The 26830-nt window shown below is 54.4% G+C and overlaps 5 protein-coding genes across 5 annotated transcripts; 4 read left to right on the forward strand and 1 right to left on the reverse strand.

The window, feature by feature from the left end:
• Positions 1 to 656: 656 nt before the first annotated feature.
• On the forward strand, positions 657 to 1156 carry ENH_00018690 (hypothetical protein; the record flags this gene model as incomplete). Its single annotated transcript, XM_013579330.1, has 2 exons — positions 657 to 878; positions 1004 to 1156. 2 exons carry the CDS (start codon positions 657 to 659, stop codon positions 1154 to 1156), a joined length of 375 nt encoding a protein of 124 aa, XP_013434784.1.
• A 265-nt stretch (positions 1157 to 1421) lies between these two features.
• On the reverse strand, positions 1422 to 9562 carry ENH_00018700 (hypothetical protein, conserved; the record flags this gene model as incomplete). Its single annotated transcript, XM_013579331.1, has 7 exons — positions 1422 to 2333; positions 4141 to 4384; positions 4753 to 7621; positions 7807 to 7884; positions 8085 to 8520; positions 8725 to 9200; positions 9403 to 9562. 7 exons carry the CDS (start codon positions 9560 to 9562, stop codon positions 1422 to 1424), a joined length of 5175 nt encoding a protein of 1724 aa, XP_013434785.1.
• A 1757-nt stretch (positions 9563 to 11319) lies between these two features.
• On the forward strand, positions 11320 to 21414 carry ENH_00018710 (hypothetical protein, conserved; the record flags this gene model as incomplete). The annotated part of the gene is made up of 8 exons (XM_013579332.1): positions 11320 to 13601; positions 13808 to 14488; positions 14658 to 18877; positions 19167 to 19321; positions 19890 to 20073; positions 20376 to 20509; positions 20828 to 20923; positions 21307 to 21414. The coding sequence occupies 8 exons, from the start codon at positions 11320 to 11322 to the stop codon at positions 21412 to 21414; spliced, it is 7860 nt and encodes a 2619-aa protein (XP_013434786.1).
• A 2069-nt stretch (positions 21415 to 23483) lies between these two features.
• ENH_00018720 (CAMP-dependent protein kinase catalytic subunit alpha, related) lies at positions 23484 to 25488 on the forward strand (the record flags this gene model as incomplete). The annotated part of the gene is made up of 3 exons (XM_013579333.1): positions 23484 to 23553; positions 24393 to 24580; positions 25237 to 25488. The coding sequence occupies 3 exons, from the start codon at positions 23484 to 23486 to the stop codon at positions 25486 to 25488; spliced, it is 510 nt and encodes a 169-aa protein (XP_013434787.1).
• A 74-nt stretch (positions 25489 to 25562) lies between these two features.
• ENH_00018730 (AGC kinase, putative) lies at positions 25563 to 26333 on the forward strand (the record flags this gene model as incomplete). The annotated part of the gene is made up of 3 exons (XM_013579334.1): positions 25563 to 25660; positions 25784 to 25952; positions 26238 to 26333. 3 exons carry the CDS (start codon positions 25563 to 25565, stop codon positions 26331 to 26333), a joined length of 363 nt encoding a protein of 120 aa, XP_013434788.1.
• Positions 26334 to 26830: the final 497 nt, after the last annotated feature.

A 26830-nucleotide genomic window follows, 5' to 3' on the forward strand; every position in this document is an offset into this window, starting at 1 on the left:
GAACAGAAATTACGAATTGTAAATTTAGTAATCAATTTAATGATTAAAATATTAGTGACGAACTTATTTTTCGTTAGAAGCACCAAAAAGAAATCCAGAGGGCCGAGGCACTCTGCTGCTGCTGCTAGCGCTGCTGCTGCTAGTGGTGACAGCAGCAGCAGCTGCTGCTGCTGCTTTCCCGGCCGCCGCAAATGCCCCAGCTGCACCAAAATTCACTACAGCAACAATCACTGCAGCAAGAGGTATGGCAGCAGGGACGGCCGCAGAAATTACTGTAGAAGGAGCCACTACAGCAGCAACAAGAACAGCAGCAGCAGCAGCAATTAGGTGTGCGTTGCTTCCAGCAGCCGCTGGAAGGCCTTAGAGGGAGCCAGGCGGACGAATTTCGCTGCAGTCTTCTGTGGGGTCAGCAGCGGCATTTCATTTACATTTTTAGTTTTAAAAACCAATTCTATATCCCTTTTTTGCTTCTCAAGATTCCCTCCAAAGCCGCAGCAGCAGCAGCAGAAGCAGCGGTCCGTGCCGCTGCTGCTGTTGTCGCGGTGGCTGTAGCTGCTGCTGTAGCTGCTTGTGCAGGGACTGCTGCTGCTCCTGCTGCTGTGGCAGTGGTTGCTTTTGCTGCTGCTGTGGCAGTGGTTTCTACTGCTGCAGTGGCAATGGCTGCCATTGCTGCTACTTTTCTGGCAGCAGTTGCTGCTAGTTCCGCGGCAGCCGCCGACTTTGTTGTTGTTGCTGCTGCTGCTGCTGCGGGGCCCAGAAGAGGAAAGCAAGCGGCTCTGACTGCAGCAGCAGCAGCGGGCAGCAGCAAGGGCGGGAATTTCGCTGGAGAGAAGCTGCACAGCAGCAGGAGCAGCAGAAGACAACAGCAACAAATAAGAGTAAGAGCAGTTTTAAAAACTCAGAGCAGCAAAGACTCAAAAGCAAACAAATAAAACCAAAAAAGGACAAAAATATAAAAAAGATACAAAAAATAATTCCAAATTGATTCTTATATCTTCTCCAGACGTGCGTGCGAAGCACAGGGTCAAAGAGTTACACTGCACTCCAGCAGCAGCAGCAGCAGCACCAGCTGGAAAAGCAGCAGCAGAAGGAGCAGCAGAAGCAGCAGCAGAAACGGCTGGAGAAGCAGCAGCAGCAGGTGAAGCACAAGCAATAGACGCAGCTTGATCAAGAGCAACGAGTGCAGCAACAGGAGCAGCAGGAGCAGCAGCAGCTGCAACAACAACAGTAGCCGCAGCAGCAAGAACAACAGCACGACGAACAGCAGCAGCAGCAACAGCAGCAACAGCCACAGGAGGCAGCGGGGAGATGCCGAGCACCACGGCAACAGTAAAACAAACAAATGGAATAGCAGCAAAGGGCGAACTCTTTCTTTCTCGGTACTGCTGCCTTTGCTGCTGCTGCTGTTTTTGCTGCTGCTGTTATTGCTGCTGCTGCTGCTGCTGCTGCTTTTTGCTGCTGCTGCTGATTTTTGCTGCTGCTGCTGCTTCTGCTGCTTTTGCTGCTTTTGCTGCTGTTGCTGCTGCTGCTGTTGCACTCACTTTGATGAGCTGTTTCCTGTCATAATAAAGCGGATTGATTAAACTAGCAACATCTCTTACGAATTGAACTAAACCCTTAAATCCTGCTTCTGTTGGAAGTCCCCCCAAGAGCGGCCCCTCCAGGGGGCCCCCCAGGGAGCCTCCCCCTACTGAGACAGGAGCTACTTTTGTGACCCAGACTTTGCCTTTAGCATCTGGAAGCAGCGAGAAGCGCAGTAGCAGGAACCCCTGCTGCTGCTGCTGCTGCTGCTGGCGCTGTTGTTGCTGCTGCTGGAGGCAAAAGAGAACCTTCAAAATCGAATCGCAGCTGTTGGCCCACAAAAGGTCAAATAACTGCGGGGAGGCCCCTGTCTCTTCTGCTGCTAGAGCAGCGCGAAGTTCTGAGAAGGACAAATAAGTTGCTGCTGCTTCTGCTGCCGCTACTGGTTCTTCGTCGGCAGCAGCAGCAGCGCCAGGGGAGGACCCTTGCTGCTGCTGCTGCTGTTGCTGCTTTTGCTGCTGCCTTTGCTGCTGCTGCAGTGTTCCGTCTATGTACGCCTGCCCTGATGCTTTCACCACAGGCACTGCTGCAGCAGCAGCAACAGCTGCAGCAGCAGCAACTGCTGCTGGTGCGGGTTCCGCTGCTGCTGCACTGGAACAACTAGCGACGGCATCACCAGCAGCAGCAGCAGCAGCAGAAAATTCCTGGGTTTCCCAGTTTGCTGCTGAAAGACAATCCGTCAGATGAACAAATTTGTTGCTGATGGAATTAGGGTCAGAAGTGTAAGCCAGCCGAGCCACGCGAACCCTCCCCTGCAGCAGCAACAGTAGCAGCAGGGGAACGCAAAGAGGCAGCACGCCCGACATCAGAACATGGCAGCAAAAACAGCGCCAGAAACGGGGCATCAAAGAGCAGCGGGAAGAGCTGAAACAGCCACGCCAGCCGCATCTGCAGCCGCATCTGGAGCAGTGGCAGCAGCAGCAGCAGCAACACGACTACTGGCTTAAGCAACAGCAGCAGAAGAACCAACGAGACAGCCGCCGCTTGCGGCTGCTTCCTTGTTGCTTCTTCTGCCGCGACAACAAAGCATCACGAGCAAAGGCGTCAGAAGCATTGGCATTATCAGCAGCAGCAGCAGTAGGAGCAGCGACAGCTCAGCAGCAATAACGGGAGCAACAGCAGCAGCAGCAAGGGACCTCTTTGTAAAGGAAGGCCTGGAGGGGAGCGAAGGAAAGCACCGCAACAAAACAAAGAAAGTCGAATTTTCTTTGCTGCAGCAGCAGCGGCGCTGCTACGTATTGCTGCAGCAGAGCTCCCCCATAAAGTTCAGCAGCAAACGGCTGCAGCAGCAAACGCGGGGGACCCAGCAGGGATGCCCCGGAGAGTTTCCCTAAGCAACAAAACGTGACAAATAATAAATAAATAAATAAATAAATATTCATTAATTTATAATTTTTAACTATTAATAATTTGTTCATTAGGAAAAATGGAGAAAAAAAAGGAAAACGATCAAATAAAAAACGCTAAAAAATGAATTCATAGTGAACAAACCAGCAGTTTCTCTTTCCTTTTTTGTTTATTTGTTAGTAATCATTTATTTATTGATATTTGCATTATTATTTTTTTCACTTCTCTTCCTGCAAATCCAAATGGACTTCTTGTTGCCGTGAAGTTCCCTCGAAGAAAGTTCGAGAAGCTCCAAAGGGTCACAAGGCAAAGAAAAAGTCACAGGCATTACCCTAAAGGCAACAGCAGCAGCAGCAGTAAGCGCAGCAGTAAAAGCAACATCAGCAGCAGCAGTATTAGTAGCAATAGAAGCAGCAGCGCTAGCAGGAGAAGCTCCAAAGGGTCACAGGGCAAAGTCAAAGTCAAAGGAATCCCCCTAAAGGCATTGGCAGTAGCGACAGCAGAAACAGCAGTAACAGCAGTAGTAGTAGTAGTAGTAGTAGTAGTAGTAGTAGTAGTAGTAGTATCAGCAGCAGCAGTTGCAGCAGAAGCTCCAAAGGGTCACAAGGTAGAGTCAAAGTCACAGGCGTTACCCTATAGGCAGCAGCAGCAACAACAGCGGCAATAACAGCAGCACCAAGCGGCAGCAGCGAAAGGGACAGCAACAGTAGCGGCAGCAGCAATAACAACAGCAACAATAGCAGCAGCAGCAATAACAGCAGCGTCAGAAACAGTAGCGGCAGCTCTACAGGGCCGCAGGGCGCCGAAGAAGTCACAGGCATCACAATAAACGCAGCAACAGCAGTGGCAGCAGCAGCGATAGCAGCAGCAGCAGAGGAAAAAAGGAGCAGCAGCAGCAATAAGGGCAGCACGAACAACATCAGCCACACAGAAACATCAACAGCAGCAGCGATGGACGCAGCAGGAGCAGTGGCAGTGGGAGCATCAGTAGCAGCAGAAGTGATATCAGCTGCAGTAGCAGCAGTATCAGCAGCAAGGGCAGCAGCAACCAAGACACGTGCAACAGCAGCAACAGCAACAGCAGCAGCAGCAGCAGCAGCAAGCTAACCTGAAGGCCTCCCCTGAAGTTCCTTGCCTCTGACTTAGTCTCAAAAGAGACTTATAGAGAGCTGCTGCTTCTAAAGTGCTTCCCAAACTGTACATACAGCTTACCCGCTGCAGCCGAAAACCCAGGCTGCCGGGGGGCCCCCAGGGGCCCCCGAGCGGGACCCCTTGGGCCGCCGTGGTGACCCCTGGGGTCCCTCTCGAGCTGCCGGAGGGGCCCCCAAGAGAACGCCCTGAAAAGGTTCTGTACGGGCTCCCCAAGATCCCTGCCGCAGCCCTACTGCTGATGCTGCTGCTGCGGTGCAGCGGAACTGACGGACCCCTTGAGGGAGGCAGGGCAGCAGCAGGGGCCCTAGAAGACACCCAAATTAAATTTGCTGTTGCAACGGCAGCAGGAGAAAACACCTGGCGCCACTGCCCTGTAGGCAGCAAGGCCCTGAAGTCAGCGCCAGCAACGGGAACAGCAGCAGCAACAGGAGCAGCAGCAGCAGCCGCAGAAGCAGCAGCAGCTGTGGTGTTGTTGTCCTTAGGCGGGATAAATAGAAGAGAAGAAAAACGGGCAAACAAAAGGGGACAACAAAAGGGCAAAAATGAAAGGAAAAGAAACAAGAGAGGGGCAGAAAAGAAAAAATAGAGAAAAAGGAAGGAAAGAGAATCAAAAAGATTAAAGAAATAAAATACAGGAAAGAAGAAAAAAGGAACGAAAAGAATTGCGCTGACTCTCTCACGATGACTTCTTCCTCCTTGGTGCAGCCAACGACAGCAAACGTCCTTCTGCTGCTGCTGCTGCGTTGCTGCAGCAAAAGAGGGTCCTGGGCCTCTTCCTTTTCGGCTGCTTTGAGGGCTAGTAGCAGCGAGCGCAGCAGCAGCAGCGACTTAGAGTGTACGTGCACCCCAACGAAGTGCAGCACAGAAGGAAAGGAGACAGATAAATCAAAAGTGGCATTTTCGCAGCTGTCCCAAAGTGACAGTTCCTCGTCTTGGTCCACCCGTCGCTGCTGCTGTTGCTGCTGCTGCTGCTGCTGTCCTGTGAGGCTTCTCGGGGCGCCTTCGGACGTGTACACTGTCGGCAAAAAAAGAGCAATGCTACTGCTGTTATTCAACCTGCTGTTGCTGTCGCTGCTGCTGTCGCTGCTGCTGCTGCTGCTGCTGCTGCTACTGTTGCTGGTGCTGCTGCTGTGCGGTAAAGGAGAAGAGGCCCAACGGCAGAACTCAGCGGGGTCTCCCTGCTGCTGAGGAAGGGCACCTGCTGCAGTGTCAGCTGCAGCAGCAATAGCGGGAATGACATTTTCAGGTTGCTGTAGCTTGTACTGCTCGCCCTCCTGTTGGTGCTCCTGTTGCTGGTTGTGTTGCCTCTCGTGTCGGTGTTGCTGTTGTTGCTGCTGTTGCTGTTGTTGCTGCTGTTTATCTTCGCTACTTGAAGAAGGCATGTATTCGATGGGGTGTGCTGCTACAGCTGTTGGGAAGCCAGGAGCTGCTGATGCTGCTGCTGCTGCTGCTGCTGTCGCTGCTTCTGCTGCCGCTGCCTTCGTTTTTGCTGCTGCCGCCGCTGCTCCTGCCGTTCCTTGCGCTGCTGTTGCGGCCTCTGTGTGAGCTTCCATTTGGTTCACCTCTTCTGGAGCTCCAAGGGCTGCTGCTGCTGATGCTGTTGCTGCTGCTGTTGTTGCTGCTGTTGTTACTGTTGCTGACGTTGTTATTGTTGTAGTTGATGCTATTTCTGCATGCACCGCTTCCACAACTGAGGTATGATTTTCAACAGCAGTACCACCAGCAGGAGCAGCAGCAGCAGCAGCAGGAGCACTATCACCCACTTCCTGCAGTGCGCTCGCTTCCTGTGTATCTTCTGCTGCTACAGCTGCTGCAGCTGCTGCAGTTGCCACTGTACCTGCTGCAAAGGGGCTTCTACGGAGGCTGCTCAGCAGCAGCTCAGGAGCAGCTGCACCTGCTGTGGAAGGCCTCCTTTGCCGCTGCCTTCTGCTCTGCCTTTGCTGCTGTTTGGCTATGCGGCACTCAGCGCAGGCAGCAGCAGCAGCAGCAACAGGAGTATCGGGGGCAGCAGTTGCAGCAGCAGCAGCAGCAACCATTGAAGCTGCTGCAGCTGCTGCTATCGCTGGGGTCCCGGGGGGATGCTCGAAGGGGCCTGCGAGGGACTCCTGATTTGCCTGTGGCAATGGAGGGACAACATGCAGCAGCAGATGCTGCTGCTGCAGTTGCTGTTCCTGCTGCTGCGACTGCTGCTCCTGCTGCTGCTGCTGCAGTTGCTGCTCGTGCTGCTGTTGCTGTTTTTTTGCTTCTTCACTGAGTGCTGCTGGTGGCACTGAGTGTGCTCCGGTCGCATCTGCTGCAGTTGCTGCTGTCGTTGCTGCTTCGGCCTCTGCCTCTACTGCTGCTGCTGTTGCTGCTGCTGTGTCTGCTGCTGCAGCCTGCTGCTGTGCCGCTAAGCCCATTTCGTGCAGCAGTCTGTACACCTTAGCGATGGAGTGCCTCTCGCCGTCAGCATCCATGTATTCTTCAACAGCAGCAGCAGCAGCAGCAGCGGCCTCAGCCTCAGCCGCCTCAGCAGCAGCAGCAGCAGCTGCTGCTGCTGCTGCCGCTGGAGGAGAAGAAAGACCTAAACAAAACCTTTGGGGGGCTCTGTGGGGGACCCGCGGGACTCTGCAGTCGCTGAGTGCCCTGCGGGGGCTCCTCGCTAGTCTTCGTGTCCCGTGCCTCCTTGCTGCTGCTGCTGTTGCTACTGCTGCACCATACGGATCTGCTGCTGCTGCTGCTGTGGGGCCTGCTGCAGCGGCAACTGGCAGCGGCAGGTCTATGTCGAGGTCCCTCACCGCCTCCTCTATGCTGCTGATTAGAGACTTTGCGCAGGACCGAATGGAGGCGTGAGCCGAGCGGCTGCTCTTGGGTCGCCCGTTGCTTGCTGCTGCTGCTGCTGCTGCTGGGGTTGCTGCTGCTGCTGGGGTTGCTACTGCTGCAGAGGCGTCCCCGGCTGCTGCTGCTGCTGAGGAAGCAGCGCTAGAGCAGCTTCCCAGAGACTTCAGGCGGGGCAGCTGCCTCGCTAAGTCGGCCGAAAGGGAAGGTGCCAGCAGCAGCAGCTGCTGCTGCTGCTGCTGCTGCTGCTGGCGGCATTTTGTCTGCTGGTTCTTCCCAAGAGGCTGCATCTGCTTGGAATTGGCTCGCTGCTGCTCCTGCTCCTGCTGTTGCTGCCGCTGTAGCCGCTGCTGCTGCAGCCGCTGCTGCTGCGGCTGCGCCCGGGGCCCTAAACCAGAGGGCATCTCCGAGTTTTCCCCGCTAGTCCTGCTACTGCTGCGTGGTTGATGATATAGGTTGCTACTCCTAGTAGGGGAAGCCTGTCGCATTGTGCTAGTAGGCGCCCCTTTGCTGGTACTAGGGGTCCCCTTGCCCTTGCGGGCTGCCTCACTGCTGCTGCTGCTGCTGCTGCTGTTGCTGCTTAGCGCACCCCTGTAGCTGCTAAGGGATGCCTGGTTGTAAAGGGCACCCCTGCTGCTCGGCGCTCCGCTGCTGCTGCTGCTGCTGCTGCTGCTGCAAGGGATCCTACAGCCAGGTGGTGACAAAGTGGGCGATACTGGAGACGCTGAGCAGCATGCACAAAGCTGACTACGGCTTAGAGTTTATATTTTAGGTTTAGTGTTCAAAACACGAGAAGCTAATGCTGAGGAGACACATGTCGTCTTAAAGACGTTCAAAGGAGACAGACAGACAGCGCAGTGCACAGAGATAAAAAACCCTAAGCGCTGAACCCTAAACCCTAACCCCTACCCGTCCCTGTGGAGTCTGCTGCCGAAGAGCGCCACGCCGAATACTCGGTGGCCCTTGAAAGGCCATCAATTGTAGCAGCTGTTGCATATGCAAACCGCCAACCCTAAACCCTAATCCTTAAACCCTAAGCCCTAAGCCCTATGCACTAGGCAGCAAACTTTGGAATCGTAGAGCCCCAGAGCTCAAACCCCAGAGCCAACTTACACTTCTCCCGCCCCCCTAAACTCGTTTCCTTGAAGCTAAACCCTAAACCCCGAACCCTAAAGCCCTAGGCCAACCTCGTCGCAGGCTGCCAAAAAGCGCAGAAGGAGAACTGGTACTCGCTTTGTCGTTCAAATGGGAAGAGGGGCAGCAGCAAGGAAGAAAGGACTTAAAGAATCCAGTGTCTCCGCTGCCTCCCCTGAACCTGCTGCTGCTGCTGCAGCTGCTGCTGCTGGCGTGGGAGGTAAGGGAAGGTCGCATGCTGTTCCTGCGCTTTGCGCTGCCTCTGCGGTTGCTTCGGTTCCCGCGGGTGCCCTGCTGCTGCCTCTGCTGCCGCTGCTGTCGCTGCTGCTGCTGCTGCCGCTGCTGCTGCTGCTGCTGCTGCTGCTCCTGCTTGTGGCGGCCAATCAGCAACGGCCGCAGCAGCTGCTGCTCCTTGCTCAGCATCTGCTGGTGCTTACGGGAAGCTGGGGGACCCCCAACTCGCCGAGACAAGCGAGGGACCCTCTTCCCCTGCAGCAGCAACAGCAGCAGCAGCAGAGCGGAGGAGTGCTGAATGCCTCCTTTTTTGCATCAGGTCACAGCCGCGTTGCCTTGCAAAGTAGTTTCAAGGGGAGCGCATCAAGAACTACGGTTTTGAACTGGTCTAGGGTTTAGGGTCTAGGGTTAAGGGCCTAGCGTTTAGCATTTAGCGCTTATGGTTTAGCGCTTTTTTACCTGCCTTGAGAAGCTCTTGTTGGCCGCTTCACTTTTGCTGAGAAATGCATCCAGAGGCTCACTAGGATAATGGCTTTCGGAATACGGTGCAGGAGGCTGCATGTTGCTGCTGCTGCTGCTGCTGCTGCTGCTCGTGCGAGGGCTGCTGCTGCTGCCACCACTGTTGCTGCTGTTTCCACCGCTGTTGCTGCTGCTGCTGTTACCGTTGCTGTTCGTTTTGCTGTTGCTGCTGCTGTAGCTGTTGCTGTTGATGACATTGCTGTTTCCGTTGCTGCTGCTGCTGCTGCTGCTGGCCGTCAGCTTGTCCACGGCCTCAAGCAGGGAATCGGATTGCTGTCTGTCTCTCAACTCAAGCAGCACAAGATTCAGCAGCAACAGCCGCTGCTGCTGCTGCTGCTGCTGCTGCTGCTGGGGACCTTGCTGTGTCGCTTGGGCGCTCTGAAGGTCTCGGCATAATTTCACCAACTCTCCTGTCTCTGCAGCAGCAACAGCAATAGCAGCAGCAGCAGAATGCCTACTTGTGAAGCAGCATCTGTCCAAAACTGTTTTCGCTGCTGTTTTCTTCGCTTTTGCTGCTGCAGCGGCAGCAGCAGTGGTTGCCTTGATTAGTCTCCAGTATGATATTTTACGCTGTGCTGTGTCTTGCCGCTTCTCTTGCTACTGCTATTTCTGCCTTACCCATGTCGTACACACTAGAGGGAGGCGGCAGCTGCATTGGCTCTGCCGGGTCTGTTGGGTCTGTTGGTTCAGCAGCAACAGCAGCCGGCTGAGCAGCAGCAGCACCTGCTGCTGCTGCTGCAGCAGGACATGCTGCTGTTGCTGCTGCTGCGTCACACATCTCTGCTTCGTCCTTCAGCAGCAGCAAGCTGCTGCCTCTTCTGCTTCTCTACGAGTGCCGCCCTTGGCTGCTGCCTCGAGTTCCTTATGGTACATTTAATTCAATTGGATTATATTTGATTATTCATCTATATTTTGTTTATATAGATCCATTTACCTTATTTAATTTTGCTTTCGAAGGGCTCCAGCGCCAACGCGAATTACAAATGAAGTTTCGTTGCTGCTCCCACTCTTGCAGCCAGACCCTAAACCCTAAGCTCTGGGCCCCAAACCCTAAGTCCTAAATCTGAAAACGTCCCCAGCAGCAGCAAACTGCCTGTGTCCTTTAGTAATGCTGTAGGCTGTCTGTGGCTCCAGGAGGAGAGTGTGTTCCTGTGGTCACCCTAAACCCTAAACCCTGAACCCTAGACCCTAAACCCTGGGAGAGAGCGACGCTTGAGCGCCCTCTTCGCCAAAGCAGTGCAGTTCTCTGTTAATCTAGGGAACAGAGGGCCTAGGGTTTAAGTTTAAGGGTTTAGAGTTTAGCGTTTTGGTGTTTGGGGCTGGGGCCCCGTGTTCTGCTACGGGTGACTCGGGAGCTTCTGACGCGGCAAGAGACAGTCACATTGTTGAAGGGATAAACCCTAAAGCCTAAACCCTAAACCCTAAGCCTTAAACCCTGATCCTCAACCCCTGGTCCCCATTTCTGGAGGTCGGCCGGTGCAGCGAGCGCAGGGCAAGAATGGCTGAAGCCCTAAACCGTAAACGACAAACCATAAACCCTAAACCCTAAACGTTCTAAAACAAGCCAGCATATCGCTAACGCTGCGACATTCTATGGTTACTCGACTTGTAGATAAGCTTCCGTTTGGAATGAGCAGCAGCTGCTATGGCTGCTGCTGCTGCTGCCGCTGCTGCAGCCTCTGCTCGTATGAGATTTGTGCTTTGCTGCAGCCAAAGCTCGGCAAGAGTAGCCCCCACAGTGTAGCTGCATGATTTGTAACTAAACTCATAAACATAACCACTGGTCCTGCTGCTGCTCCTGCCGCTGTTGCTGCTGGGATGCCTTGACTGCTGTTGCCGCAGCAGTGTCGGCAGCGGTCGGCCGCAGGCTCAATCTGCTGCAGCAGTGTCTGCAGAATTCCCCTTTAAATAAGGCCTTTTGTCTAGTGCAAATGAATAATAAGCATTTAAAGTCTTTATTTAGATTTCATTTATTGTTATTTTTCACACTTTATTGCTGAAATCGCAGCACTGCAGTAGGCGGGGGGCCCTAGGAGAGCCGTGCGTCGCGGCTGTGCTGCGTGGCTGGGGAGGAAGGGTTTTGCTGCATTCGCCCTGACTATTTTTTGTCTTTTTGAACTTCTTCCTGTCTCTTATATGCTTTTTTAACTCTTTTTTCCTTTTTAAGCAGAGAGGCGCTCTCAGGGGCCCGTCCAAGCCCTTCCTGCTGTTCCCCTGTCTCGGGTGTCTGCGTAGACCGCAGGGCCCCTCTTGAGGTGCTGCTGCTGCTGCAAATTTGCTGCGGCGGGGAAGGCTATAGGGTGCTGCAGAGTCATTTAGGGATCATTGTCAGCAGCAGCAGCGGCAACCGCAGCGGCGGCGGCAGCAGCTCTAGCTCAAGCGCCCAGCCGGCAGTAACGCCTGCCGTCAAAGCAGCACCAGCGGCGGCAGCAGCGGCAAACAGTGCAGCAGCAGCAGCTGCTGAAGTCAGCGAAGTCCCCTAAGAGCCCGCTGCCCAGGGGGCCCCCTCAGGGGCCGAATTAATACTGAGACGCCATGTCTCTGCTGCAGCGGCCCCCGGGCAGCCCCCCGACGAGCAGCAGCAGCAGCAAGCACAGCAGCAGCGGGAGCACTCGGCGCTGCAGCAACAGGAGCAGACGCAGCAGCAGCAGCAATAGCAGACGTAGCTGCTGCACAACAGACCTCATGAGCCTCTGCCTCCCTGTAGAGACCCACCACTGCAGCAGGGCCCTTTGCTGCACTTGGCCGCAGCTTCCTAGGGGGCCCCAGGGGCCCTCGCCGGGTCCCCACTTCGCGCGATTCACAATCCCCTGCAGCAGCAGCAGCAGCAGCAAGTGCTGCTGCAGCAGCAGCCTCATCACTGCGTCTGCGTGCGAGGTGGAGAGGAGATACACGTTCCCTGGGGCTCTCGGCAGCAGCAGCAGCGCAGCAGTAGCAGAATCAGCAGCAGCAGCAGTACGTGATGTGGGGCTTGGAGTTTGCTGCCCCTGCTGCTGCCATGGGAGCAAGGCCTCTCCTGGGCAGGCGATTTGCTGCCCTTGCGGTAGCTGCAGCTTCCGCAACAGGGCCACAGCAGCAACAGCGGCAAACAGCAGCAGCAACTGCAGCAACAGAATCTCTACTGTCAGCACACCAGCCCACAGCAGCAAAAGCAGCAGCAGCACGCCTCGCAGCTCTTATACCCCCCACGAGAGAGATGAGGCCTCTATTCAGCAGCAGCAGCAACAACAACAGCTGCAGCAGCTGCAGGGGGTGCAGCTGCTACGTGAACAGCAGCAGCAGCAGAAGCAGGTTATCCAGGAGCAGCTGCAGCAGCGGAGAGAGCACCTTCAGGAGGAACACGAGCAGCAGCAGCAACAGCAACGCTATGAGCAGCAGCATCAGCACGAACAGGGTCCAGAGGAGCAGCAGCAACTGCAGCAGCGGCAGCATCACGTGCAGGCGCAGGTGAAAAGATACGAAGGGGCAGACGAAAGTGTGTGCGCAGCAGCAGCAGAAGCAGCAGAAGGCTTACATTGCCAGCAGCCGCAGCAGCGGGAACAGAAAGGAGCTGATGCGGCAACTGTCTCGTACAGCGAACAGAGTCCCCCATGCGGCGAAGCACCCACGCAGGAGCTGCAGCAGCAGGAGGAGCAGCAGCAGCAAGAGGAGCAACAGCAGAAGCGACGGCAGCAGCAGCAGCAGCAACAGCAGGAGAAAGCTGAGGTAAATAGCTCAACTGTGGAGCAAGTAGACACAGCAGCAACAGCAGCTGCAGCAGCAGCAGAGTCAGCGAATGAGGCACCGGTAGCTACGCCGATAGCGTGGATCGAAGGAGTTTCAAGAACAGCAGAGGATGAGGCAGAAGTAACAGCAGCTTCTGCTGCTGCTGCTGCTGCTGCTGCATCAGCAGCAAGCAGCTCCCCGCGGCCAAGCTTGGGCCCTTCTATAGGTCTGGTGTCTCCTTACAGCAGCAGAGACAACACCCCAGTCTCTCTTTTTTCTGGTGCTGCTGATGGAGACTGCCGCACTGCTGCTGCTACCCCAGAGGTGGGGCTGCAGCAGCTGGCAGCAGCAGCAGCAGCTGCTGCTGCTGCTGCTGCTGCTCCGGCCGAGCAAATGCAGCGAAAGCCGGGCGCTTGCGACGTCCAGAAGCAGCAGACCTTTGCGGCTGCCCAAAGAAGTGACACCCTGCAGCAGCAGCAGCAGCAGCAGCAGCAGCAGCATTGTAACTATAAGCAGCAGCAAGAGCAGCGTGCTAGCGAACCTATCTCGTTGTTGTCCCACCTGTGCGAAGAAGCAGCAGCAGCATCATTCTCAGCAGCAGAGGAGCAGCAGCTGCTGCTGCAGTTCGAGAAGGCAATAGGCTGCCACACTGCTACTGGCGACTCTGCAGCATCAGCTGCAGCAGCAGCAGCAAGAGCAGCACCAACCGCGGCAGCAAATGAAACAGCCATCCCTGATGCCCAGAGACAGCTTCAGCTGCAGCAGGTGCCTGCTGCCTGTTCTTTGAGCGCTCCAGCAGCAGCAGAAGCAACAGCAGCTGCTGCTGCGACTGCTGCTGCTGCTGCTGCTACCCGCTCCTTCAATGCACAGAGGCATTTGCTGCAGAAGATGAGGGAGGGTCTCTCTGCACTGCAGCAGCAACAACTGCAGCAGCTAGTTGAAGAGGAGGAGCAGTTGCTTCTCTTGGAGAAGCAAAAGCAGGCAATCCTGGCAGAACTTGGTGGCGAGTTTGGCCGCAGCAGCAGCAACAGCGGCAACAGCAGCAGGGTGCTGCAGGTGGAACCCTCCGGAAGTCGCGGGGGAGCATCTGATGACCTTCAGCTTATCTTAGGGTAAGTAAACCCTAAGCCCTACGCTCTAATTCCTGCCAACGAATCTGTAAACCCTAAAGCGCGGGAGCTACGCCTCCTGTTGCTGCTGTTTCTTTTCTATGAGACAGGGTTCAGGGTCTAGGACTTGCCGCTTAGGGCTTGGAGAAAGCGAGTATATTGCCGCTGCTGCTGCTGTTGCTGTTACTATCTACCGTTTGTCTTCTCAGAGCGAACAGCGCCCAGGCTGCACCTGCTCTTGCTGCAGCAGCGCTGCAGCAGCAGCAGCAGCAACAGCAGCAACAGCAGCAACACAGCGACAAGTATGGTGTGCGGGATATGGCGATCTCGGCTGCTGCCTTTTTCAGCTTATCAACCGCCCTGCAGCGGACAGCGACTCAAAACCAGCACCAGCAGCAAAAGCAGCAGGACAGCCTTGCTGCTGCGCTGCAGCGCGTTGCTCTTTCCGAGCAGACCCTTGCTGATTCACTGCTGCTGCTGCGAGCAGCAGCAGCAGCAAACCCTAAGGACACGGGGGCTCTGCTGGCGCTAGCTGCCGTTGCTCTTTACTACAGAGATTATAAGGAGGCAGAGGAGAGGTTCCACCAGCTGCTGCAGCTCCTGCAGCTCCTGCCCTCCCACAGCAGCAAACCGAACGCGCCAGCAACAGCAGCAGCAGCAGTAGATCAAAGACCCTTGCTGCTGAGGCTGCCGCATTTGCTGCCCGCTGCGCTGCTGTGCGGTGAAGACGCAGCAGCCCTATTTTCCTGCTTTGCAGAGGCGCAGCAAGCAGGCCCGTTGGTTGTTTGGCCAGCAGCAACAACATCAGCAGCACGAGCAGAAGGAGCAGCAGAGGAGAATGAACAGAGGCAGCAAATCCGGCGAGCTGCTCTCATTGCAGGGCCACTTGAGTAAGTTCGTATCGCTGCGGCAGCGCAGCGCAGCATCGCGCTGCGCTCTTGCCACTGCTGTCACTGCAGCAGCTGCAGCTGTTCCTGGCCCGGTCGCTCCTGTTGCTGCTGCTGCTGCTGCTGCAGCAAAGCGATAGCTTGGGTACTGTGTCCTTACTGTTTGTTGCAGGTGGTTCTGCTACAAGAGCCTCGGCCGCCTAGCCCTAGCTTTTGCCCCTCCTGCTGCAGCACGGCTCCCGCTGCAGCGGGCGCTTGCAGCAGCTGCTGCAGCAGCAGCCACGGAAGCAGCAGACGACTCCCTGTGGGCGTTGTATGCGCATATGCTGCTGAAGCAGCGGCAGGAGGCTGCTGCTGCTCTAGCGCTGCAGCTGGCCCTGGCAGCAGCTGCTCGCCGCTGCAGCAGCAGCAGCCTATTGCAGGACGAAACGGAGGAGCTGGGCAAGCTTCTGCGCACCGCGGCAGATCCGAACGACGCAGTTGTTGCTGCGTTATCTGCTGCAGCAGAACGGGCAGCAACAAGATTCGCTGCGGCTGCGCCGAGCAGCAAAGGAGCAGCAGCAGCCAGTGCCGCTGCTGCAGCGTCTTTACAGTGCAAGGCGCTAACCAGTTCAGCCCTCAACTTAGTTATTTCCATCCCGTACTCCCAGCTGCGGAGAAGAGCTCGGAGCCTTGCTGCTGCTGCTGCTGCTGCTGGCAGCTGCAGCAGCGACGAGTCGTCTGTTGCCCGCTGGCAGCACATGCAGGCAGAGGTGTTCTCTTGCCATGCGCAGCGGTTGCTGCAGCAGTGCAGCGCAGCAGCAGCAGCAGGAGCAACAGAGCCGCAGCTGCTGCGCAAGCAGCAGGCCTTTACCTTGCTGGCGGACGCAGAAAGAGTCTGTGACGCTTTGCTGTTGCAGCGCCACCTGCCCCCCCGCATTCTTTCTGCCGCTTTGTCTGCCAAGGCTCTTGTCTACCTGCTCAGCAGCAACAGCAGCAGCACAAGGTGCAGGAACCAAGAAGCACTTAAAGCAGCAAGAGCAGCAGTCAGGCTGACGGCAGACATGCAGAGCCAGACGAGGCTGGGCCTGGTGCTGCTGTGCTGCTGCTGCGACGCAGAAGCAGTAGCTGTGCTGCTTGCTGCGCTGCAGCGGCGACGAGCTGCCTACACGCCAGAGCTCATAGGTTGTGCTGCTTCCTACCTTGCTGTTGCTGCTGCCAGGGAAAGCCACCGGCTGCTGCTGCTGCTGCAGCAGAAGCACCACCGAAGCAACGCCAGAGCAGGAGCGCTGCAGCAGCAACTGCAGCAATTGCAGCAGCTGGTCTCCGTGTCCCTGCATGCTGCTGTATTGCACCTGCCGCAGCTGCGCATTTTCCTGCGGAATGCGCTTAGCTGCAGCAGCAGCGGCAGCAGCAACAGCAGCAGTAATAGCAGCATGGGGGGTACCGCGCTTTTAGGTCTGGGGTACCTGCCGTTAGTTGAACCGCTTGCTTCCGAGCTGTGGAGGCTGCTGCAGCAGCTCGCCGGCAGCGGCAGCAGCAACAGCAGCAGCAGCAGCAACAGCAGCACCACCACTTGCAGCAGTTCCTTTGGGCGCGGAGAACTAGACGGCCGCTCTGCGAAGGAGCTTTTGGCTGTCATCTTGTCTATTGGGAATGAGGTCAAGTCAGGATTGGCTTCTGCAGCAGCAGCCGAAGCAGCAGCGCCGTCAGCTGCTGCTCCTGCTGCTGCTTCAGCGACTGCTGCTGCTCAAGCAGCAAGTTTTGCCGCTGACGTGACGAAACAGAGGGTGCTGCGCGTGCCGCAGAAACAAGTAGCAGCAGCAGCCGCTTACTTTGCTGCATCGCCAAAACCAGTGCAGCAGCAGCTGCAGCAACAAGAGCTACAGCAGCAAGAGCTACGGCAGCAGCAGCGGCTGCTTCTACAGGACTGTGCAGCAGCAGGGCAGCAGCGAGTGAAATCTCCCCAGCGCCTGCTGCCAGTCCTTAACTCACAGGTGTCTTCTGTTTGTGAGCCGCCTACAGCTGCACCTACCAAAGCATCAGCAGCAGCAGCACCTGCTGCTGCTACTCAGCAGTCAGCGGCAGCGGCAGCGGCAGCGGCAGCAGCAGCAAAAACAGATGCAGCAGCGCAGCGCCTTCTTCAGGACAAACTGCTTGAGCGTTTCTCGGTGCAGCTGCCAGAGCAACAGCACCGGCGCTCTTTGCCCGAGGCAATGCCTGGGGCCGAAGCAGCAACAGCAGCAGCAGTAGCAGCAGCACGAGCTGCTGCCGCTGCTGCTGCTGCGGCTGCGGAGCACCAGCGACGCGGCAACGAAGCCAATGCATGCAGCTCTGGCCCGCAAACTTTCCAGAGCATTGAGTCTAGCTCTTCAGAGCGGACGCAGCAGCGGCAGCAGCAGCAGCTGCAGCTGCAGCAGCAGCAGCAGCGAGTGCAGCAGCAACAGCAGATGCAGGTCCCTACACAACTGCAGCAGCAGGCAAACCAAGCACATCTGCAGCTGCAGCAGCAACGAATGCTGGCGCAGCGCCAGCAGGACGTACTGCAGCTGCAGGAGCGGCAGGAGCCACCTCAACAGCAGCCACAGCCCAGAGAGAAGCAAAGTGCACAAGAAGGCCTGAAGACTCTGTTGACACCGCAGCTAGGAGCACCGGAAGGAGCAGCAGCATCACTAGCAGCTTCTGCTGCTGCTGCTCGTCGTCCTCCTGGTTTTGGTGCTTCTGGGTGCGTGCCCGCAGCAGGCGGCCAGCAGCCTGCAGCTGCTGATGCATCGGGCTTCTCATCCTCAAGACCACTGGTAGCTGCTGGAACAGTGACAGCAGCAGCAGCAGCAGCTCCAGCTGCGGCTGGGAGACTAATGGAAGCTCCGACAGACCCTCTGCCCCGACAACGGGTTTCTGCATTGCGGCACCAGCATCAACAGCAGCAGCAACAGCGGCAGCAGCATCAGCTGATTTGGCGCCACTGGGACGCGTCCTTAGTATCTTGTAGCTTCGCTACAACTAGCAGCGGGAGCAGCAGCAGCAGCAATGCTCCGAGTTTTTTGTTGCATGACGTAGCAACCCCACAAGGACAAAGCGCGCAGCTGCAGCAACCGCAGCAACTGCAGCAAGCTCCCTCCAGCCAGCAGCAACTACAGCAGCAGCAGCAACATCAGGCTTCGCAGCAGAAACTGCAGCCTACGCAACCGCAGCAGCAGCAACAACAGCAGCAACAGCAACAGCAGCAGCAGCAACAGCAGCTGCTTCCTGGATGTCTGACTCAGCCCATGACAGCCAACTCGTCTCAGCAACAGTGGCCACAGCAGCAAATGCTGCAGCCCAAGCATGTGGTGCAGCAGAAGCATCTACATACTGCTGTCATGCAAAACCCAGGGACACGCGCGGCGCCAGGGACAGCGCGGAACCAGCAGCAGCAGCAGCTGCTGCTGTTGCCTCCTCAACATCAGCCGCAGCCGCAGCAGCAGCAACTGCTGCTCCACCAACACCAACAGACACATGCTGACCGCGTCACACGCCTGGTAAAGCCACCGTCGAGCGCAGCACTGCGGCACCGTCTGCAGCAACAGCAGCTTTTGCTGCAGCAGCAGCAACTGCACCACCAGCTGCAGCAGCAACTGCAGCAGCAACAGCACATGCAGCAGCTACTGCAGGAGCAGCAGCAGCGGCACCATGTCATTTACCAGCCGGCAGTGGTGCGGCCAGTGGGTACCCTCGTTCCGGTTGCAGCAGCAGCTCCAACAGCAGCAGCAGCAGCAGCAATGCGCTATGCTGCTGTGGGCGCGCCTCTACGGCCTTTCCCCGCGGCTGGAGAGAAGGTCTCTGCTGCGGGGCTTATTCCTGTTGTTGCCCCAGCATCTTCCACAGCAGCAACTGCGGCAGCAGCAGCAACATCAGTGGCAACAGCAGAAAGAGAAAAAGCTGTTCTGCGGCGACTCTTGAGGGGCCTGCAGCAGCTGCCGCCGCTCTTCCCGCAAAATATGCTGCGGTGTCTGTACGAGATTGGGAGAGGCGGGTTTTCAAGAGTGTGGGTAGCTGAGCTGCTGGTGCAGCAGCGGCCTGCTGCTGCTGCTGCTGCTCCCGTTGCAGCTGCTGTTGCGGCTCGCTGGCTGCCCGTGGCGCTGAAATGCATGCGCGTCTCTTGCTCGCAGCAGCAAGAAGCAGCGGCAGCAGGAGGAAATGCGGCAGAAGCAGAAGAGGAGACAGTTTCGCTGCAGGAGCTACAGCAAGAAGTGCAGCAGTTGCAGGGACTGGAGCACCCGTGCATAGTAAAATTACTTGGGGTGTCTCTGCTCTTCAGCAGCAGCCACAGGCCCCAAGTGCAGAAACCGCAGCAGCAGCTACAGCAGCAGCAGCAGCAGCAGCAGCAGCAGCAACACTACCGAGTGGCTCTTGTCATGGAGCTCTGCAGTGGTACGCCTAACTGTCAGCGCGCTAAGGCCTTGTGGTTCCTGGGCTTAAAAGGCTGATGCATCTATTCGTTACTAAATTTAGAGGGGCATCGTTGAATGTAGCGAAGTGCAGCCCTTTTGTTGCTGCTCTGCTGGTTTTGCTGTTGCTGCTGCTGATGTCCGGGAACCTGGAGCATCCTTTTGTTTTATTTTGTTTATTTATGGCGAGAAAAGGGCAAACAGGGAAGTAGATCTTTTGCGTGTGCCCATGCGCCCTCTGCTGCTGCTGCTGCTGCTGCTGCTTTGTGCAGGGGGCAGTCTGTATTCGCTGCTGCACGAGCGGCGCGCTGCTTTGAAGGCTTCTGAGAGGCTCTCGATTGCTCTCCACTTTGTTGCAGCTCTGCATTACCTGCATTCCAGGCCCACTCCAATAGTGCACAGAGACATCAAGTCCCTCAACATCGTCGTAAGCATACAAAAGCAGCGCTGTAGCCCGTGCTGCTTTGCTTGTTGCTGCAGCAGCTGTTGCAATTGCTGCAGCCACTGCTGCAGCCACCGCTGAAGCAGCTGCTGTAGTAATCACTGCAGCAACTGGTATAGAAGCTACCTGGTATAGAAGCTACCGTGGCAACTGCAGCAGCAGATGGGGTGGGGGCTCATGAAGAGGGTGGGAGAGGAAAAAGAGCGAGTAGAGGCGAAGGGAAGGACACGTCGGGGGAGGCAGAAAGCTAGGAGGCAGTTAAATAATGAGAGAATTTAAAATTAAAACACAGTTAGAAAATACAAATGAGACAGAGGGACTCTGTTTGCACAAAAGTAGCAATGCCGGGGCCGCGTGCGCGCTGCCGAGGCAAAGACAGGGCTGCCGCAAAGGTTCTGCAGCGCTGTTGCAAAGTTGCTGTAGCGTTGCTGCAAATTCTTCTGCAGCGCTGCTGCAGAGGTGCTGCAGGGTTGCTGCAGCAGCGGTTTACTGCTGTGTATTTGTTTCATTTCTAATGTTGTTTTCTTCTGTCTCTGGTTGCGATTGCGTGAAGCTGGACGGGGCGGGGAACGCGAAGCTGTGCGACTTTGGCTTGGCAGCAGAAGCAGATGTGCATTTGCCTTCCACGGGCTGCAGCAGCCGCAGCTTGACGGCTTCAATGCGGCTAATTCGCCCCAAGGAGCCTCTCCAGCCAGCGGGTTCTCCGCGCTACATGCCCCCGGAGCTAGCTGCTGGAGGTAATTCGTTTCGCTGCGCAGTCTTCAGTAGCAAGCTGCAGCTAGCTGCAACCCAAGGCGGCCAGCTTGTTCCCCCTCCGGACGAGAGATTTCGCTAGCTGGAGGGCCATGCTCACTGGGGTCTACAAGCATGCGGCTCTCGCTAGCTAGTTGGCAAACTGGCGAGCTGGCTAGCTGGCTCTGCAGCTAGCTGGGGTGCGCGAGGGGCCTCTGCTCGAGCCTGCTGGCTGGCTAGTCAGCTAGCGGAGGCAGGATTCAGTAGGTTGGGCTCTTTTATGATTATTCTGCTGCTTTGCATGCAGTGGCAACTCACTTGGACCCGTCGCTTGACATTTGGTCTGCTGCCTGCGTCTTGCTGGAGCTCTTTGGAGGTCCTTTGCCATATCACCGCTGCCAAACTTTTGAAGAAATACAGAAGCAGCACGCGGATAGAATGGTGGGTCTTCGCTGATGCCGTTTGCAGTTTGTCGCTCGCTGCCACGGCGAAAAGCACAAGTATTTCAAAAGCGCCAGCAGCAGCAGCAGTAGCAGCTAGAACGAAACTCGCTTCACCGCCGTTGGCGCTCGTGGAGGCCGTGGGCAACTGCTGCAGAGTAGCCGGGTGCAGCGAGCGGCGCGTGACAGCATGCATAGACGGAAACCACCGAGGCAACCAGCAGCGGAGTGGCTTGGGCATTTTTCTGAAATTCGCGGCAGAAAAAGGAAGCCAGAAAGTGCTAGTGCTGCAGCTGTGCTTTGTATGTATGTTTTGCAGCTACCAGTCTTTCCCCCCGATCTCCCAGCACCCCTGGAGCAGCTGCTCCGCGCCTGCCTCGCCTTCGAACCACGGCAGAGGCCCTCCGCTGGGCAGGTGATGCAGCACTTTGAAGGCTGCTTTGCTTTATTTGCTGCGCCTGTGTAGTCAAGAGTGTCACTCTACATAAGTCCCTTGGCAGCTTCTGCAGTTTCGCGGCCTATCCATGCAGATGTGCATTTAATTCAATGTTCTTAGTTATGTTAATTGTCTTTGGAAAGATATTTTCGAGTAAGTTGACGTATGTACTTGCTTTTGTTCACGTAATAATGCAGTTCACATTCTCTCCCTGCCCAGTTCCTTCAGTACAATCACCACATATTTTCGTGGGTACAGATCAGCGATTTCAGCGTGCGCTAACTGTTTCGGTGGCACGAGCACGTAGAAGTAAATACATGAATTTGTATTTATGTGAGCATGTGCTTTCATGCTTGCTGCAGTTGATGCACATGAGAATGCAGCAAAGTCCCTGGGATTTGAAATGGTTGTTGTTTGCGCAGAACGGGGTGAAGGGGAAGTCACTGGGCACTATTGCTGTGGGTTTGTGAAGTGCAGATGCTGGAGCAACTGCGTTCTTTAAGAGCTTAGGCGCTGGCTCTCTCTTTTCTGCTGTAATCCCCCGGCTCAGCGCCAGCGTTCACAAACAGGGGGTGTGTTCGCAACTAAGGTACACGTTGGCGTTCTCAGGCGTAAATGTTTACAAATATGTGGGCCTCAACACACCAGCCTCTGAATATAGATATATCTAATATATTTTTTTGAATGTTTGCGGTTTCATTTGTATGTGGGATGGGCAGAGGGATGCGGCTCGCCTGCTACTTGCTGAGTGTTGATCAGCGCATATGTGCAGGTGCACATGACGGCACATAAGTTAGCTCGAGCCTACACATATGAAACGCATGCAAAGATCTTTGTCAAGGTTGCAAAGAGTCTTCGCTACCAAAAGATAGACCAGCGAACCGGCTCGCGAGAGTTCTGTCGGTCTGTGCCTTAGTCGCGGGGCTGTTTCTAGTTTAAAGCGCCGCTTGCCTTCTTCTTTCGCTGCTCCTTGGCTCTTTGTCTTTTTGCACTTGCAAAGTGCCTATTGAGGCTCTACTGACCACGTAAATATGCTAGATATGCAACGCATGCACAGGCGGGAGACTGATTTTTTTTTTTCGAGCTCTTTCGAAGGCGTTTTGCTACACGCCCAAGATGGTTGCCGGAGATTAAAGAGTAATGAAAGGGCTAGTGAAGCTAAGTAATATAGTGGATGGGCTCTGAAGTAGACTTCTGCAGATTACGGCGTAGTAGGTGATTATAGATGGCTTAGGACCCGACAGGTGGAATCCCAGGTACTGAAACAACGCTCATGATGAGAGTGGGATCCCGATACTAAAACAACACTCAATGAGAGGTTTTAGGGACCTCGTGCATATAGGAACAGCTCCGTGTATGAGTGCTACTACTGAATCATTTTAGAAGTAGAAGCAGCAGAATGAAAAGGCATCTGCAGCAGAATGCAGGACGCGGCGGCATGTACTCGTTATATGTAGTCCGGGCAATCAAGATAAGGCACCTACGGACTGTCCTGCCGAATCATGCTGCTTCCGCACCTAACGATTACTTCATATATTCAACTTGTGGAAAACCCAATTTCTCAGTGGCTTGCTGACAGCATCAGCAGGCCCCGCCTAATCCTTAACCTACACATGTATCTCATTCAACCGGAGAAGTTCACCCACTGGTTCGATAGAGAAATACCTTTTAATTGTTCCCTCACAATCAATAATGAGCTCTTCTCATTAAAGTGGGGTTCAAGCAAGCAGCAACACGCAGCGAATGCCTTCGCTTCTTCAGAAGACTGGCTGCTTCGGTTGAATGCTGACTTGCAGCGTGGCTAGCCTCCGTCTGTAAAGTAAGCATGATTTGATTTTTCTTAAAAGTGTTATTGGCATTTTTATTCTTGTAATTTCAATTAGTGATGCAATAAAAGCAGAAGACAGTTTCAGCGCTGCGGTGTTCGCGCAGAACGAACCCGGTAGGCTCCCAAGGTCACCTCTGTTACGAAGGCGTTTGCCTGCAACGTGGTTTCCATATGGGGGGAGTACTTGACAATTACAAAGCATATGCAATAAACATACTAAGAGAAGAAATCTCACAGTGCATATGGTGTGTCAGAGGCCGAATTGGGGAAGCCCCGGGTGCGTCCTGCGCAGCGCATCTGAGACTATTCGTGTCTGCGCGGTTGTTTAGTCCCAAGTACCCTGAGGATTAAGGCACAGGGTTTCGGGTTCACGCTTAGCACAAAAACTCTATAAATGTTCACAAGGTGGCATTTTGTGGAAATGCCTGCATGAGCCTCCCCTTCCCGCCGTTGCTGCTGCGCCGCTGAGGCCAACTGCATTGCCTTGAGTTTCATTGCCTCTTCCGGCAGCCCCACGCGGCAGCAGCACAAGACCGCCTAGCGCCAAAGTTAGCTCAAGGCTTTTCTTCCGTAAAAAGACTTTTCTAATTTCTTGTTGTCATCTACTTAATACCGTACACCGGTATCTACACACAGGAAGCCGAAGCAGGGAGGCACGCAGAACGGCTAGCTAGCCACTTAGGAGCCAGTTTCAGCCCCAGCCAGCAAAAAATGAGTAGACCAATGCTGCCCCCCGGAACGGGGAAGGAAGCTTTTGAGATGGGACCTATCCTAGGCACTGGTAAGCTACACGCCACGGAAGGCTTTGAGCATGTTGTTAGGCAGGGGTCACTGCTATCTATGAAACTGTAAAATGGATCCGATTGAGGCATGGAGCTTCCTTTTAAGTCCCGTGAGCAATACAACCGAGAAAAATTATACAATCATGTAAATTTAGTGAGTGAATGCCAAGGGGCCCCGTGGTCAACCCCTGGCTTCTGGCAACAACAGTTTAAACCAAACTCTGTCGGCTTCCTTCTTATCCGTAACTTTAGACTCAGAAATCTGATTATATGAAATCCAATTTGTTCCATCTCGTGAGCGCGTTTAGCTTTATCCGCATGTATCGCGAGCATTCGTGCCACACGGAAATTTCTGCAGCGCAGCAAGAGCCTCGCTCAGCTCAGCGCTGTGTCGAATGAAAAGCAATAGTACTTTGGCTTAGTTTGTGCTGCGTTAAAAGATGAATATGAACTTATGTCTAGTTTAGCTGAAGCACGCCGAATCCCTTGCAGAGGCCTGAATGGTGACCTTTGCCTGAAGAGGTGTGGGTTCATGGGAGCCAATGAGGGCCAGATAGATTCTTTGGCAGAAATAGGGGGTTTATTCATAGTAAAGGGTTGCTATTTTATTTCTTCAGTACATTAAATTGTGTGCGAGTCGACATTTGGTACTATTATTTGCTGTGGATTACGGCCACCCTGGGCAAAGCCACCTACGTTTATTCTATGAACAACGAAACTTGAAAGGCATCTGCTCTGTCCGTAGCACCCACACGCAGAGCAGGTTTAGATTTGTCTAGTGTTAAAGCAAAGCTGGTGATAGGTGCACAAATTTGATCAAAGCGGCCTGTGGGCTCAGGGTCATTCGGGCGCGTTAAATGCGCAAAATACCTCAAATCCCGTGGCATGACACTAGAAGATACAACTCAGGTGCCTCCCCGAGTGGCAATTAAAATTCTGAAGAAGGCCAGCATCATCAAGCTGAAACATGTCGACCATATTCTCAACGAGAAAGCAATCCTCTTGCATTTGGATCATCCGCTGACGGTGGGGCAAATGCACAAATATATCGCACGTTCCTAGTTCAGAAAAACGTTTTCAAGTGATGGATAGTGCTGTAGAAAGGCCCTCAATAGATGTTGAAGGCGACTGGAAAGTGCAGAGTTATCTTCGCATTGTGGGGAAAGATGCATACACGGCTATTTCTTCACACGCTGCAGGTTCGTTGTTTTGGCACGTTTCAAGATCCCCGTTACCTCTACTTGGTGATGGAACTCGTTCAAGGTAATCCTTTGCTCTGAAGCTCATGTGCCCCTTGATTTTATGCAGAGTGGCCGTCCTACCGCGCTATGCACAAAACATGCTTGTGCTTTGCTACGATTATCTGTTAAAAAATAGTCGATCACTAGCCATTTTATGGCAGTGTGTGATCACAGTACCCAGTGTTGCATTTTGCGTATAGGGGGAGAATTTTTTACTCATTTGAGAAAGAACAAACGGTTTGAGAGCGATGATGCAAAGTTTTATGCCTCTATGATCGTCGATATATTCGACTACCTTCACGCGGACAACATTATTTACAGGTGACTACGATGGCCCCACCTTGCCTTTTCTCTGCACCCTGGCACGTTTGCAGTGGCGCGCTTTTGGTTAAAGAGACAGCAAGTACTGGTCTCTGAGAGATCTGTTTCTCCTCTTCAAAGCCCTTGTGCAGGGACTTGAAGCCAGAAAACATGCTGCTGGATCGTGACGGTTACGTCAAGCTCACAGATTTTGGCTTCGCCAAGGTTGTGGAGTTCCGTACAGACACGCTTTGCGGCACTCCTGAGTACATCGCTCCCGAAGTCCTTCTAAACAAAGGTGGCTCACGCTGTGTTTGCCCCACTTTTACAGTTTTCCTAAACATTGAGCTGCAGAGTCAAAACTCGACAGGTTACTCCAAAATGACAGAGTAAAAGTGAGCTCTGCCGCTTGCACAGGTCACGGAAAACCTGTTGATTGGTGGACTCTTGGGATTTTGATTTACGAAATGATTGTTGGCTATCCACCATTTCTTGACGATGATCCTCTCGGGATTTACCAGAAAATCCTGAGCGGAAAATACGTCTTCCCCAAGTTTTTTGACAAGTGAGCACTGCCGAGCTTATAGCAATCTTTGTTGCAGCTGTGCCTGAAATCTGGAGGCTTCATAGTGTCATTGTGTTAAGCTTTCATTTTTGCTTTTCACTGCAAGAGCGTCGGTTTCCACAGGGATGCAAAACTTCTTGTACGGAAGCTGCTACAGGCCGATCTCAGCAAGCGCTGGGGGAACTTAAAAGATGGCGTGAAAGACATCAAAGAGTGTAAGTGGTTTTCGACAATTGACTTCGCCGACATCCGAGCAAAAAGAATTCCCGCAAAATTCAAACCAGTCATCAAGGTGAGCCTTCCCGACTGAAGTAGCGCTGGCTACCTCCGAACACGGAATTCCTGCAGAGAGTTTGCCAAGTTATATTCCACTAAATTCCGAGCACACTTCAGCCACAAAGTTCCTTGGACTTCTCGAAACCAAAACAAAAAAAGGCGGCTGCATCGCAACTTGGGTCTATTCGCTACATGCAGAGTACATGCGGAGATGGATTTCCATGATCTCGCTGCCCCGTTGCGGTATCAGTGACAGTGGATCATAAGCAAAGTTACATCACAGTGCACCGTATGCTCTCAGGGTGTCGACGACCTTTCGAACTTCGAGTCATATCCCGAGGAAAAGGAAGATTCCCCTGCCATTGACCCTAACAAAGACCCGTTCAAATCTTGGTAAAAAGATCCGGCTTGCTTTTCGGAATTCGACGCAAAGAGAAGTACCACGATGCCGCAAGACTGCCTATGAATGCTTTTAACTCATACAGGCTCACTTATCAGACAACGCTTCAAGTGCTACTTTCCCCTGCACGCACCCAATCCGCTATATTCTGGCGGATCTTCACATGCCTTCCATTGCTTGTCTTGCCCTGATGCATTGAAGAAGTTCGTCTCTAACTCGTCGTGTTGTGCTCGCAATTTCGAACAGAGTGCATCACAGCTTTTCCCAATACTCAGGAACTGCATTGTTGCCAGATAAGTCTTTGCTGGTCAAGCTTTTGCTGTTCCCTGTAAAGAATCTCAAGGACGATTATTCCCTTTGTAATCTCATTTAACGCAGAGCGTTTAGGCGTATCTTCCTTGCTGCTTCATGGTGATAGACAACACTATACGCCTGCAACTCAGTCACTCGAGTCACCGAAATCTCGCACTCTACGAATAATTGTCAATAGGGTG

This window comes from Eimeria necatrix, genomic scaffold, assembly GCF_000499385.1.
Source record: "Eimeria necatrix Houghton genomic scaffold, Enh_scaff161, whole genome shotgun sequence".
NCBI lineage: Eukaryota > Apicomplexa > Conoidasida > Eucoccidiorida > Eimeriidae > Eimeria > Eimeria necatrix.